The 16,069-nt window shown below is 36.3% G+C and overlaps 1 protein-coding gene across 2 annotated transcripts in view; it reads left to right on the top strand.

Annotated features, from left to right (window-relative positions):
* The window catches only part of LOC101884203 (uncharacterized), a 78,957-nt gene that overhangs the window by 21,993 nt on the left and 40,895 nt on the right, over positions 1-16,069 (top strand). For both annotated transcript variants that reach the window (XM_087248159.1, XM_087248160.1), the window contains 4 exons: positions 2,890-3,357; positions 3,459-3,911; positions 9,629-9,781; positions 15,399-15,614. In XM_087248159.1, the coding sequence (XP_087104285.1) occupies positions 2,890-3,357; positions 3,459-3,911; positions 9,629-9,781; positions 15,399-15,614 (1,290 nt within the window). The remainder of the gene's footprint in view (positions 1-2,889; positions 3,358-3,458; positions 3,912-9,628; positions 9,782-15,398; positions 15,615-16,069) is intronic.

Raw genomic sequence — 16,069 nt, 5'->3', positions numbered from 1 at the left:
ATCTATTAAACAGATGTATTTATTAAATAATATTTTAGTCACCAAACATATTTAGAAATTGATAGATAAAAACAACTTACAAGTTTTCAACTATTTTTTTTAATTTTTTTTCTTCTCTATATTTTTCCTCTTTTTTTAGAATTTGTATTTTATATTTTTATATAACAAATTTGAGTGTACTAGTTTTTGGAGCATTATCGTAAGTTATAAGCTCCAGATTTAGCTTCAGTACTGACTAATCTAATGTATATGCACAAATATAATATTGTAAAGCTTCCTATTAAAAATATCAAAATATATATTTGTGAGGGGTGTACTTATAAATGCTGAGCACTGTATCTCTACAATGTCATCATTTCTTGCTCTTTTTGCTCTAATCAAAAAGAATTATATAAAAAAATTTCCACGTACAATGTCCATTCATGTTGTTCCATGTCAATAATTCCTTCATGGTTTTAATTGACTAATCTGGTAAACATAACATGACAATATTTCATCATCTTGCTCTACAACACAATTTAGATACACTAAAAAACGTGAATTTGTAGGCTGGTCTATGTATTTTAGAAAGTGTAATGTTTTATGTAAATTGGATAAAAATGTTTGGGGTGCAAGTCCCATTGACCTTATTTTATTCTGTTACTGGACTGACAAATATAATATTATTATATTTCCAGTTTTTGCACTTATTCTCTGTATTATACTTCTGGGTTTTGACGTCACTCTTTATATACAGGCTATAAACGTATTATTTGTGTTTAATATGGCGCCGCCCTTCTGGTGGTACTTCCACTAGGCCTTAGTGATAGGGTGTGAAGGTATTTGAGTAGAATTGGTCATTAACGTGCATCAGGACCATGTATTTCAATGCAGGCTTGGGAGTCAACCGAGATGCGAGCATTACTCTACATCACAAGCCAAAACTAATTATACAGCCATATGGTGCTCGGAGACTCCAACAATCAACCCGACCTGCCTTTAGCTCCCCAAGGAGAGAGTAGGGGGGCCAAGCCACAACAGTGCGATATGACACATGTCGTTCACACACATACATTGTGCGTGTGTGTGTGTGAGAGTGTGACAGATGGACCAAGCAATGGTATTGTAAGAACAGCAGTGCAGCTATGTGCTTTCCAGCCTCTCTCCCTCTCTTTTTCTCTTTCCCCTCACTCAATCCTTTTCTCTCGCTGTTCTGTCCTCTGACTCCTCAGTGACACAGACTCAGTTGAACAAGAGTGTATTGTGTAGGGGCCTCTGGTTCGCTTCAACACAGGCCCCTGCTGGGGGACTCACAACATACTGGCCTGGGGGACAACAAATGTTAAGGGATGAGGGCCAGAGACGGTTGGTTTATTAGCGTACAATTTTTGCATCAATTTGATGGCCAATAACAACACAAATGTCCACAACATGAAGGAGTCTACATATTTTAAACTCAACTGATATCTTTGCATTAAGATCCTATATCACTAAATAGAACACTAAGATACCTTTCTGAGTTAATTCAATTGTACACTCCATCAAGGTCACTTAGATGTGCTATGCAGTTACTTTCAGCAGTTCCTTGCACAAGATTGAAAACCAGGGTGGGCCGTGCTTTTGGTAGCGCCAAAACCCTGAAATAATTTGCCTCTACATGTCAGGTAGGCCGAAATCCTAAAAACTCATTTGTACCCTTTAGCTTTTACCACTGTATGAGAGAGTTATGTTTGTTTAATTTGTCCTTTTATTTTAAATAGTGTGCGCTGGTAATCACTTGCTGTTTCTTAAAAGTGCTTTAAAAATAAATGTTTTGTAAATAAATGTTCACAATAAGTTGGAACCCACCCAAAACCATTATCTTCCAGTGCTTCTACATTTGATCTATGACCCACAAAAAAAAACGTCACCATATTTCTGTGAAGTTCCTTCAGCAAGAAAAAGACTGGCAGGCAACGCTGCATATTATGCAATAGTAAAGTCTCTGCAAATCTCCCCCAGCAGGCATCAGCATCAAGAGCCATCGAAAGAAAGAGTGAGGCTTGGCTCATTTGTTTGCTCTGCTGTCACTGCATCCATAATTAGCTATATGGGGTTTCTAATCCCAATTATGAGAATGAGTTCCTTCATATAGTGGTTGCAAGTGGTAATTATCATATCTTAGAGTCACTCTGCATACTGAGCTGGGAACAGGACAGCTGCTGCTGTAGAGGGGCAGAGTTTTCGAGGGGAAGGGGGGAGTCCGGGGCCCTTGTTAGGAACCAGGGGCCCGCAACAGGCAAAAGACTGTTTGCTCTGAGGCTCAGTGGAGTAGGGCAGCGTCAGCTATTGGGCTGGGTGGCCTTTGCCTCTCTCCTCTCCTTTTTAGCTGTAAATGATGATGAATACGCTTTCTGCCTGACCCTCATGCAGGACCTCCATGTTAATTATTCAGGATCTTTTTTTGTGTGCTCCCTGAACAATGCCTGTCATTAAGCCTGTGTGTGTGCATGTACGTGAGTGTGTGTCCTGTTCATCTCTACATGAGACAGCTGCAGACTGGGTGCTCAGTGTTACGGTATGGTTTGTTTAGTGAAGGATTTCTGGTCTTGTGCATTAGCCTTGCCCTTTTTCTTTTGAATTCTAAGTAAAGATTCCCCAAATGTGCCCCAAGCAATGCAACCCTAACCTTGACCCATATGTAATCTCGCCCCTGCCAGGGGTGTCCAACCTTGCAACAATAGGACCACCTTCTTGCAGAGTTTAGCTCCAGCCAGTTAATCAAATCTTCAGGTTATCAGAAGCTTGCAGGCAGGACAGATTAACTTTGCAGAAAGACTGTGCCAGAGGCTCTCCTCATACTGAACCCTGCAACCTCTTAGAGTTTAGTTGTCCTCATTTCAACACTAATTAAAAAATCTTTCCCCCCAGGTTCCATGAACCACCAAAATGTGAATAACTGCAGAAAGAGACAATTAGATGTGGTACTGCCCATTGTACCCGAACCTCCTAATTCAAGCAGAGCTTCTCTAGATCTCCCAATAAGTCCTCCACTATCCCTCAAGTTCGTCAACAAGCCTCAGAGATCCCAAACTCCCAAAACAAACACACACCCAACCGATGAGAAGGATCCATACTGTGCTCCTCAAGATCTGAATGAAGGGCAGCATGAAATGGCTGAAGAAAAGATGTTGACCCCAACAACTCTCTCCACACCGACAACCCCAAGCATCCCAGACACCCCCACTACTCCTGGCACTCAAAGTACCCCAAGTACACCAATAACCCCAGGCACTCCAAGTTCTTCTGTCACCCCACTTTCGGATTTCAGCCGCCCTTCATCCAGCCAGTTTAGCCGTAGCACTGACCTGAACAGTAGCCTCTCAGATGCCGTGTCAGGTAAACAACTTTTCAGATATTGCACTCTCAATATTGAATGATAACGGTGCTATCAAGGTATGATTAACTAACAGATCTCTTCACACTCTTTATGTTGCCAGTGAACTTCAGCGTTGACCATTTTGCTGAAAATGGTACAGATGACGAAGATGATGCTGCTTATAACCTTGAACAGAATAATGATTATCAAGAGGGCTGCTCTATTTCTCTCCCCCATCTTCCCTTCAGCTCTGCTGGAAGTTGCAGCCAAGCCAGCCCACGAATGGACATCCTTCAAGTATGTCTCTCCAGGTCTCTCACATCCTGCAAACAACAAACACCTTCCACTTGCTTGCCAGACAGTCCAATTTACACATCTAAAACCCCTCAATCACACCAAACTCCCACTGGTCAATGGTCCACAGATGAAACCCTGCATGGACACCCAGGAACAAGCCGATCTGGCCAGAGCATTCAGTCACTAAAGTCTGATTGCTCAGCTCTGAGTAGTTGGTCAGAGTGGAATAACTGGCCTGTGCTTCCTCCCATCATGCCTCAGGAAGATGACATGCAAGGTTAGTTTCAATAAGAATTTGACGATTTGCTGATGATGTTTTAAGTAAGTTTTTATATATAAATCATCTTTAGTCACTCTTTATTTTAAGGAACAGTTCCTGCAATTAACAAACATTTTAAATAAGACTTTTAGTTCAATAAATTACTAATTTGCTGCTTATTAATGGTTAGTAAGGTAGTAGTAGGACTAAGCCAAAGGTTAATAGTTGAAATGGATAATATTTTTAACAGGAAAACGATATATACAATATATATGAATTAAGACATAATTTATCCCATTTATGAAGCTTACAAAAAGTTTTCCATTCTTTTCTTTTCAGAAATTGTAGTCCTGAAAGCATAGCAAAATCTGATTTCATACACACACCAGCACGCACTGTACGCTTTATTAGACTAAATCTTGTGTATTCATCCACACACGCTGGGGTCAGTTGGGCCAAGCAGAACTGAACATTCACCGTACCTCAGACATGAAAGAGAACAAAAGAAAATCAAAGTCCTACATCCTGACCATGAGCTTCAGCTTTCTCTACAGAGAGACTAAGTCATAAATATGGCAAGGAGCTTTTCTCCTCTCTTCTTTACTGAAAGCGAGGGGGTTCTTTTGATGGGGAATCAGGCTGGTACCGTTTGATTCCCCAGTTCAAAGCGGCCAAGGCCTTTACAATAAGAACGTTGTGGGGGGACGAGGGGGGTGGCAGTGATGCCGGCTGCGCCGTGTTCTTCCCTCTGAGCCTCAGCCTCCCGCGTTCCCTTCTTTCTTCCCCTTTTCTCTCTCTATTCTCTCCTCTCTCTGAAAAGCAGACGTGTGGAGCGGTGGTCATAAATCCAAGCTGACCGCCGCCTCGCTGACGGGTGAACAGTAAGTGAGCCACAACTATAATACGCATCTCTTAGATGCTCTCCGTGTGCTAATTTACCATCCCCTGTCAAGATAAAGAGCCGGGGCCACTGACATCTGACTCAAACTAAGAGTTTGTGAAAGAGAGCAAACAATCCAGAAATCCCAGAGAGGCGTTTTCGTCCATTCTCTTTTTTGGGCAGAGGTGTGATAAAGTGACTACGAGGGTCTTGTTTGCTCACTTTTGGGGTCAGAAGGATAAATATATCACTGATATGTTACTAGAGCTGCAGTTTTGTGATTTATTTGTAAAGAAAATGCAATGGGGGATGGACGATGACACTTTGTGGGGCGGAGGGAGTGGTCATTGACCTTTTTCTCACTTTCTTTAACCTTTTCTATGTGTGTATACAGCACTATAGGCCAGTCTAGAGGTCTTTTTGTAGAACTGTGCAGTTTTCCGTCACCCCCCAACACCTTCCCCCATGCTATGGTCCAGCAGTCAGTAGTCACAGTCAGCCCCACATCAACCTCTTTCAGCCCCATTTCAAGGGTGCAACTGTCCTTGACAATGAGCAGGACCCCCTGGCTTCTCTGAGACACCCCTACCACACACACTGCTCAGCCCTCACACTCCATTTGTGCGGTCAGCAAGAGAAAACGGATAGTAGAGTGAGAGAAAGTTAAAAGAGCAGACACATATTGTATGACACACCAACTAAAGAGACCCTGTTCGTACAATTAGAGTAGTTAAAATTAAGCAATGGTAATTAAAAGAGCAGTCCAGACTATGTCATTATGGGAATTTATAGTTTAATTATATGACACCATTTTCAAATCAAATTAGTTTTTTTTAGCATTTTGTGCCTCTAATCTGAAAACCTTTGTGAATGTTACTGAACTCTTACTGAACTGTTACTGATGTTGTCTCCATGACTCACAAGAACTGTTGATGTTCCCAAAAATCCTGTGCTTCATTCCTTTAATCTCAAACTGTTGCTTTGGATTAGTCAGCAAACATTGATAGCCTTGCACCTACTGTAGGTGTCTGATAATAGATTGGCTACAACAAAACTGTTGTCCTGAGTCATTATCTTATAGGGACCTGGTTTTCTGTTTGGCCTTGAGTGTCTGCTTGCTGTAGTGTTTATGCAGGCTTGAATATATGTGTGCTCAAATTCACTGATGCTTCCGATCTCTGTTTGATCTGTAAGGAGGTAAGTATAATTACATTATTGACTTTTCAGGCCATTGTAATAGAAACTGCTGAGGCTGCTAGAGCCAAAAAGTGTTTGATTTTCTGAGACCGAGCTCTAGCTCGTTGTTTATGCTAATGGTCTATTTTCTCAGCTGTCAGGTAATAATGGAGCGTCGAATTAAAGAGAAATTCCAAAGTAAAGTATGGAGTATGCTAAATAGAAGCATCAGAACAGTAGCAAAGCTGAATGCATAGAAGTGCCAATAGGATCATTGAAATAAGAGACAATTAAAACATTAATACACTGTAAAAAAACATTGAGTTTACTTATACAAAGCAAGCAAACAAGATTAGTTGATTTTACTTAAAGTGAGTAAACTCATTGCCTTAAAAAATAACGAATTATGAGCATAATTCATTCATTCATTTTCTTTTCGGCTTAATTCCTTTATTAATCTGGGGTCGCCACAGCGGAATGAACCACAAACAGCATATGTTTTACGCAGCGGATGCTCTTCCAGCTGCAACCCATCACTGGGAAACACTCATACACTCTCATTCACACACTTACACTGTGGATAATTTTAGCTTAACCAATTTACCTATACCACATCTTTGTGGGGGAACCCGGAAAACCCACGTGAACGCGAGGAGAACATACAAACTTCAAACAGAAATGCCAACTGATCCAGTCGAGGCTTAGACTAGCAAACCTTCTTGCTGTGAGGCGACAGCACTACCTACTGCGCCACCGCGGTGCCCTTACATGCATAATTGTAAAAATAAATTTAAGTCAGCAGTTCTAAGTTATAACAGGTTTATTAACTTTTTAAATAAAATAACTGAGCGCCTTTTTGATGTAAGCTGAGACTGCATCTCTCAGTGATGCAATGTCAGACACAATGCACTCAATGAAGCTAGTGACGTCACAGTGAGGGGTAGGGTTAGGTGAGTCTGCACCCAGACCCCTCTCGGCCGGGCCAGTTGGCGTTTCTGTGTGGAGTTTGCATGTTCTCCCTGTGATGGCGTGGGTTTCCTCGGGTCCAAAGACATGCAGTATAGATGAACTGAATAAACTAAAATAGTGGTAGTGTATTTGTTTGAATAAATGTGTATGGATGTTTCCCAGTAATGGGTTGCATCTGCAAGGGTATCCACTGTGTAAAACATATGCTAGATAAGTTGGTGGTTTATTCCGCTGCGGTGACCCCTGATAAATAAAGGGACTAAGTTAAAGAAAAAAGAATAAATAAATAAATAAATAAAGTAACTAATCGCTTTTTACAATGTATCTTGCATTTGTGATCTCTCTGATATGCTGGAAAGTTTGGGGTCAGATAGAATTTCTGCAAAAGAAAATGATTCATTACATTGTTTAAAAGTGACAAAAAATACAACTTTTTTCAAAAAAACATTCTGAAAAATATATACTTTAATAATATTTTACATCAATATACAACATCAGTGTTTTAAGGTAATAAATAATTAACTGTTATTTTTAATGCATTATACTAAAGGCAACATACTGACCCCAAACCTTTGAATGCAATTGTGAATATAACAGCTGTGTCATTCTCTTTTTTAAAAAAAAAATTACAATCACTTTTAAACTAATTTACAAATAACTTATTTTTAAACAAATATTTTTTTTTATTAATACATTTTTTGAAAGAGAAGCTTCCATGCATATTAGCCACACACACAATAACACTTACTCTTGTGACACTAAAATTACAAATAAACTTCAATTAATAGATCTAACAAATACATCTATTAATTTAAGCTTCATAAACTGATTAAAAAAACAGCTACAATTAAAATGGAGGCATATGCCTTCAGCAGCATTTACGGTAAGCCCTGATTAATTTCTGACCCTGTCTTCATCTAAGCTATATGCCGGTGTACACACGCGCAGACATATAGGCAGTCTCAAGAAGCACTTGGCTGAAGATGACGGAGAGCTTGACAGCACCAATATGCTTTGAAGTGTCGAGTCAAGTCTCTCTATTGTGTGTGTGAGTGGTAAGCCGAGGTCTGTGAGCATACAATAGATGTGTGTGTGTCTGTGCACGTAGACTTGGAGGCCTTGTTGTTCCCTTTTAGTTTGCTGCTGCTCTATCCACTTGTTAAGTCATGACGCATGGAATACTGTTTCCGAGTCCAAGCCGCTACTCATTTGAACTGAGAAAATATTCATTTATGACCACTTTTTAGTCATATTACACATTAAAGTGAATTTTATATAAAATCATGGTGTAGACATCAGTCTCAGGACTTGCTGCATCACAGAAACCAATATTTGAATAGTTTATAAAAAATGTATCCCTTTCTGGCCATCAGATATTAGGCATGGATCTATTGTGAGCTTGATTTTCTAAAGTATTACTGTGCTTTGTAAATGTTTATTATTACCATTTGATGAGTCTCCCCATACAGTTTGATATAGCGCTTGGACGCGGAAGCTGCTTTGCGTGACATCACACTTAACAAGCAGATACTGTACGCATTTGAACTGCAATAAATAATTGATCAAACTGTTTGCATTTGGTAATTTAAAATTATCAACAATAAATCTAATTACCAAATGATTGGATCTTTGCATAACATTTAGTTTTAAAATAATCATATTTTATTTTGCCTCTTTTCATAATGTTTTAGTAGTTTTGTTGTTTTAAATCTAGTTTTATTAATGTATGTAATTTATATTTATTTTATTAAAATGTTGGTAATTTTAGGTTAAGCTAAATGAGTAAAAAATACTTCCTGGGCAAACAGCAGAAATAAAAAAGTTGTAATTCTTATTTATTTACTTGTTTGTAGTACAAAACTGCAATGTATAGGTTTAATTTTTTGTTTGGTTTGCCACTATTTTATTGAACATTAGTTTATTATTGAAGTTAACATTAGTTTTAAGTTTTAATACATATATTTTTTAATTCAGTGATAAAATATGTGTGTGTTTATGTGGGTATTTTATTTTACAATACATTAGACAATTTACCTTCATTTAATATGCTTTAAATGTATATAAAAACAAGTCAACTTGATGCAGACAACAACCTCTGGCGTGTCTTTTTATTGATATGTAACAATAAATATTGATCTTATTTAGGTAAGTGACCTAAGTGACCTCTAGCATCTAAACTGACCAAATTATTGGGAATGACTTGCTGTCGTTTACTGAAAAAAAATGCTGGGTTCCATACAATTCCTTCATGTTGTCCCAACACAAATCGATTAAGTTAACTTAATTGATTAAACACACACAAACAAAACCCTCAAGAATTGTGTTGATTCAGCTCGTTTTAAATTAGCAGTTTGAACAAGCAGCAAACATGCCTTTTTGATTGTTTGATGGGGCAGAAAGACTGTTAGGGTTATGCGTGTATCTGTTCATCTATTCATGAACCACAGAGGCTCTGGGCTAAAAGTCATTCTCGGGAACTGAGCTGCCGCTGCAGGGGAAGGTGTGATGATGCTTGTTCTTTTACTTTTGGAGGTCCTCGCTGATAATGTTCACTGAGCCTGAAGCAATCATAAAACCGTAAGCTGGCATGACAGCTGAGGAAATAGGTTATAACGTCCATTATACTCTTGCAATGCAAATTCCCGACTAGAGAATGTTTACACATTATTTTGCATATGTGTGTACAGATACTGTGTTTGGGCTATTTCAGGTCAGAGTGCAATGGAGACCCCGGACTCCCAGTCTAACAGGTCTCAGTCTGATATGTTTGCTGAGCTGGATGATCTTGCCCCTCGCTCTGACTCCTGTGTGTCCCCAGACCACCCAGCTGGAAGTCAAACTGACCAATCCTCACCTGCCTCAGGTAATACTGTCAAAACAACGGACACAACTTTTCTAATTTACCACCCTGGTATGTCAAATATGAGTTTCTAGCACTCATTTTTTTCATTCTTTAGGGTCACGATAACCTGATTCTGATTCATTTTAATGTGCTAATTTAATGATCAAGAAACATTTCTTTTTATTATCAATCTTTTTGCTTTATTTGAAAAGATATTAGTGTTTCTGATATTGAGTATATATAGCATAATAGTTTACATTTACTCCTGACCAGAAACTTGGAACTTTTATTCATATGATGTGGGAGTATGGAAAAGTACAGGCATTTTATAATGATTTGTGTGTTATCTAATCTAAAATTATTGGATATCATGTACTGGTGAATTATTCCATGTTATTACTGAGTGATGATTCTATGTTGAATCTTACCAAACTACAAAAGGCTGTTTGGTCGGCTGGGTTAACTTCTGCAAAAAAATCTACTAGCACTACACTAGCTTCGTCCCCATAACTTGGACACGTACAACTTGTTGGTACAACTTCAGAACATTATAGTGTTGGAATTATCCATAGCTTGGGGTGGATATATATACATATATATATATATATATATATATATATATATATATATATATATATATATATATATATATATATATATAAATATATAATAGTTATATATAACATAATAGTTTTAATAACTGATTTCTAATTAGGCAAGTTATTGTATAACAATGGTTTGTTCTGTAGACTATCGGGGGAAAAAATTGCCCAAAGTGGCTAATCATATTGTCTTTAAAATGGTGTTTAAAAAATTGAAAACTGATTTTGTTCTAGCCAAAATAAAACAAATAAGACTTCTCCAGAAGAAAAAATATTATCAGACATGCTGGGAAAATTTCCTTGCCCTGTTAAGCATCATTTGGGAAGTATTTAAAAAAGAGAGTAAAAAAACAAAAAAAAAACAAAAAAAAACAAAGAGGGGCTAATATATATATATATATATATATATATATATATATATATATATATATATATATATATATATATATATATATATATCCGATAAAATTACTTATAATTCTTACAAGGAATGCAACAATTAAATTTTTTCAGTATGTATATAGCGATTGTAAAAAAAATAATAATAATAAGATCCCACTTTAAAATATTCTGTTTCTCTGGATTTAGATATATGAATTATACTTATGTGTTTTTTAAATGCAACTTAAGCTTTGTTTTATTCTGTAAATAATGTAAACTATTGAGGCTTTCCTTTAAAATACATACTATAAATGTTGTCATATAGTGTGTTTTTTTTGTTGTTGTTGTTGTTGTTGCATAAGTACGAAAATGTGGAATGTTTAACTTTATCAGTTCATTAACAGTATCTTTATTTTTAATGATTTAACACAACTCCTGAAAAATTATCTTTAATCTATGGTCTATTTAAATATAAATAATCTTCCTAATAAATTCCTTCTAAGAATTGTAAAAATATGTTAATTTCATTGAAGTTACAATAAAGAACATAAAGTTTTTAAATTTACTTATTTACATTCAATCCTATTTCCACCTCTAATATCTGTTCTCCAGAAATACATTTTCATCAATCAACTGTCTTATCTGCGACAAACAGAAGTTGCTCTGTATTTACAACTTGTTCCTTGTACTTTATTATCCAAGCTAATTTTGTGAATGAAAAGGATGAAGCAGATAAGCGTGTTTGTTTTAAAACACGCATGCTGGTTCGTCACGCCATTTTCATTTATTTGCCTTCTGTTTCAGCAGAAATGTCCACTTAGTAGTAAACAAGTCAAGCTCTAAGATGTGGAAAAGCTCAAATAATGTAAGATCCAGGAGATTAAAATCAAATGCTGCTGTGTAAACTTCATTTACAAAGGCACTAACCGGCATTATCTCATCACACTGTCGGCCTGTAGACATTATTCAAAATGTGTTTGTTGTTGTCAAAAACTAATCCTCCAATCAGACTGAGTCCCTGTCTTCAGCCTGCCCTTAGGATCATTGCTTTGTATCGGTGTTTGTGTGTGTGTTTGTGTGTGTGCACTTTGTATTCCTGGCACTGTGCAGACAAAATGTCGGTCGTCAAATGTTCCAGTAATACCCAATAAACAATAAAAATAGCTGTACAAGTGTGTGCGTGTGTGTGTGTGTGTGCACTACAAAAAGGGCTTATGGAGACATTGCCATGTCTCTATTTTCCTAAAGCCTTATAAATCATACTGTACATGTTTGTTTGCTTGTTTGTTTGTTTTTTGAGAAAGTAAAATGAAGAAAGTTTCATGTAAAAGGTGAGGTTAGGTGTACAGGCAACAGAAAATACAGTGTGTACAGTTTAAAAACCATTATGCCAACAACTTTCTGTGTGTGTGTGTGTGTGTGTGCGTGTGTGCGTGTGTCTGTGTGTGTGTGTGTGTGTGTGTCTGTGTATGTATTTGGTATGTCTGTGTGTATGTGTTTGTGTGTGTATACAGAAAGAAATGGGGACTGAAACATTACCTAAATGAATTTTTCCTTGAGGATTTCCTCCTAACTCTTAAGAAGGTGTTAAGCTTTTGTGGGTTTCTGTGTGACCTGACCTCCTGACCTGACCCTCTCACCTTTCTGGCTTCTTCTAGATGACTGCCATGTGTTTGTGATGCCCAATGGTTAGCAGAATGGACACTAGTCACCGTAATGCATGTCATTACACTCTTATGCTTATGGAGTAACTGTCCGTCAAGTAGTGCTTTGCTCTTAAGAAATGTTTTGTGTGTCTTTTGTCAAGAGGGAAGGCTTAGTGATTTAATGAAGATAGAGGGAGTCCCTGTTCACACCTGGTGTTAAAAATGTGTGTTTGTTTACCTGATCACAAGTGGATGACGCTAAATACAGGTGTAAATGGAAGTGTGAAATGTTTTACACTTGTGCACTTCCAGAAGCACTCGAAAATGCATTTGAACAGGATGCTGTTGTAGTGCAGTTTCATGATCACAAGTTTGGTTTAAAGGTCAAAAGGTGTATCTCCTATTATGTCCATACAAAACAATACAGTGACTTTATAAACACCAGAGGAATAAATAATATGCCATCTTAATGAAATCTCAGAATATCACTTAGGTGATAATATAATTCTTAATATCAAAAATGCTGATTGTTGATATCATTATTTACTATCCTGATATCTGTAATTGTTCTTGTACTAGTATTGTCACCATTTGTTGCTATTCACATTTATCTGTTGACATCAAAATTTTATTTCTTACTAGATAACATTCACATTTTACATATCAGAAATACAATTCCTACAAAAAAAATGCCTTTATTTTTTAAATCAGTAATCAACTGGCTCAGTAATCAAGCAGATGTCTATTCTTGATATCAGCAATTGAATTGCTACAAGTAGAATAGCTAATTACTGATGTCAATAATTAAATTGATACTGTTGAAATGTAAATTCTAGATGTAAATGTATTTCAGCATTATCATATTTTTGATATCTGGAAATGCATTTCTGAAATCTAAAATGAACATTTTAGTAGTACTGATTAATTAATTAATAATGAAATTGTTGATATCAGTAATTATATTTCAACTGGTAAGAAATCAATTCTTTATATCAAGAATTAAATTTGACAGGTAGCTTATGGTAAAATTTAACTAGTACAAATACAATTACACACATCAAAAATTAAATTTTTGATATAAAAAATGTCATTCCTGGTACTGACAAATAAATTCTTCATATCAACATTTACATTTTTGATATCAGAAACTACACTGTTGACAGCAACAATCAGTCAATAATCAAATTGTGCATATCACGGATTCATATCCAATTTTGACTTATATTCATTCTCAGGATTTGCATACTTGATATCAACAGTTGAACTCTTGATTATCTACAACTGAATTATTGATATTGACAATTAGATTCTTACTAGTAAAAAAGTAAATTCCTGATATCAAGAATTTAATGTCAAAAGTGCTATTATACTAAGATTTTACATTTCTGATATCTAAAAAAAATGTATTTCTGATCAGCAATTATGGGAGTAACCTCTCATTTCTACAATACCTTGTTTTACTATTAACAATATAATTATTGATATCAGAAAGCAACAATTTTACTACTGACATTACATTTTTAGATCATTTCTTTGGTCTAGACTTTTATATGTTGATATCAACAATTTAATTCCTGACATCAACAATTCAATTCCTGATATATACATTTAATTTTTATTATCGACAATTAAATTATTAATATCAGGAATTACATTTACACTAGTAAGAAATCGACATCGATTTCAATCGAGAATGCTATTGAAATTTCAATAGCAGCCTATGGTGACATTTCGCTAGTTCAAATGCAATTAAAAATATTAATAATTAATTTTTGATATAAAAAATTTTATATTAAGAATTGAATTGATTACATCAAGAATTCATATCCTGAGAATGAATAAAAGACAAAACGGCTCGCCACACGCATGCCTACTGATCTTCCCTGATCAGAAAAGTGGACAAAAGAGAAGCATTCAAACACTAAGTGTAAACAGCAGCAGATCTCCCTTTGTGATTCAATCAACCAAAATGCCTTATAATACCAGGTGTAAACAATACCTGAGTGAGAATGTTAGACCAGGTTTTAAAAGTAAGTTTTGAGGTTTTGAAGAGTTCTTCAGTTATGCCAGGCCAAATAAATATTATAGTAGATTATTTCTGATAGGGTATCTAACGTGACTTAAAGGTGAAAATGTGTAAAGGTGTAATACTGTACACACAAAGAGCACTTCAGTATAATAAATTGTTCATATGAGAAAATTTTCAAAAATATGATTTTTACACCTTTTTATTTGTTTGTTCTTATGTCTGTTAACATAATGTGTGAAGGGCTGAGATTCAGGGTTTAATAGTGAGAGAATAGAGTGAATTTCCCGAATAGCCACACGTCAGTTGTGTGGGTTTATAGATTTGCATATGTTACCCATAGCGATAGTGATCCCATTTCCACAGGGTGTGACCGCAAACAGAGGACTCTTATGGGGCATGGTGAAAGCGTGATCCTCAACACTGTTAATAAAATGAAAAATAAAAACAAGAAAGAAAAGTCTATAATATTTTTAGCCATGGGCATATTTCACATGACACCCATCTGTTGAAATGTTTGCGGAACACATTAAATAATGCTATTCAATTCAAACCAGAGCCATAAAAGCACAACAATTTAATTTATTTTTTATTTAAAGTCTAATTTTTATAGAAAGTTTAACCTTCTAAATGTATCACTTTAAGGATAAAAAAAAATATTCATATTTCATCTATTTTTTTCAGAATGTCAAAACTGCTAACTAATGAATACTGTAGGACCATTTTAGATACATGCATTTAAATAAATTATTAAAAACCTAAACTATATTTTAAATAACACAATTTGATAAATATGTTAATTAAATTGAATTGCATTTATTTCACAACCTATAAAAAGCATTCTTAAATTGTAAATCACTCTCATAATGTATTAATGAATTCAGACAATTTATATTATTAACAATTTTCATTTAAAATCTTAAGAAATATTTTACACCAAATGAGCTCTGACTATTATTTCTGTTTTTATTTATTTCCCACAGATTTGAGTCCTGGACTTGCAGCGTTGACTGTGGGCTGTGATTCGGGTGATTTGGGATCCTTGTCCCGTGTGCAACTCTTGCTACTAGAGCGAAGAGCATCCGAAAGTCATTGTTCCATCCCAAGCCCTGAATGGTGTTGCACTCCAGAAGCAGAGGAGTATAAACCTGACCTCAGAGTCTGGAGCTCGGGCATTCCCCAATATTATCAGTCCACAGGTACATTGCATATCATATAGCAAGCTGCCAAGCACCTGTCCAGCTTGCGGTGGAAGTGTGTGTCCGTTTGTGTGTGGGTGTGTGCACGTATAAGCTTGCCTGTCTGCCCGCATATTTGCGCGTAAAAAAGGAGCGTGGCAGACGCATTGGCCCCTGCTATCTTTCCCCGTCACCTCACATCAGATTGCAATGTTTACATTCAAAAGCAACAGCGCCTTGATTGCCTTTAAATAACTTTGAAAAGAAAACCGCCAGGAGGGGGGACAAAATCCCAAGAAGAACGGTTGAGTTGAGTTGGGGAAATTTGGCAATTGAACTGTGTAAAAGAGAGGGCGTCGGGGAATAACGTTACGGGTGTGCCGATTGTTGGCCGTCCTTGAGAGTAAAGTTTTTAGTATTTGAGTATGTGTGTGTGTGTGACCCCGTTGCCGTTACCTTTGAACCAAAGCCGGCAT

Source organism: Danio rerio, chromosome 4, assembly GCF_052040795.2.
Source record: "Danio rerio strain M-AB ecotype USA chromosome 4, GRCz13ab, whole genome shotgun sequence".
Lineage (NCBI taxonomy): Eukaryota > Metazoa > Chordata > Actinopteri > Cypriniformes > Danionidae > Danio > Danio rerio.
This window is presented reverse-complemented; position numbering and strand designations above follow the sequence as displayed.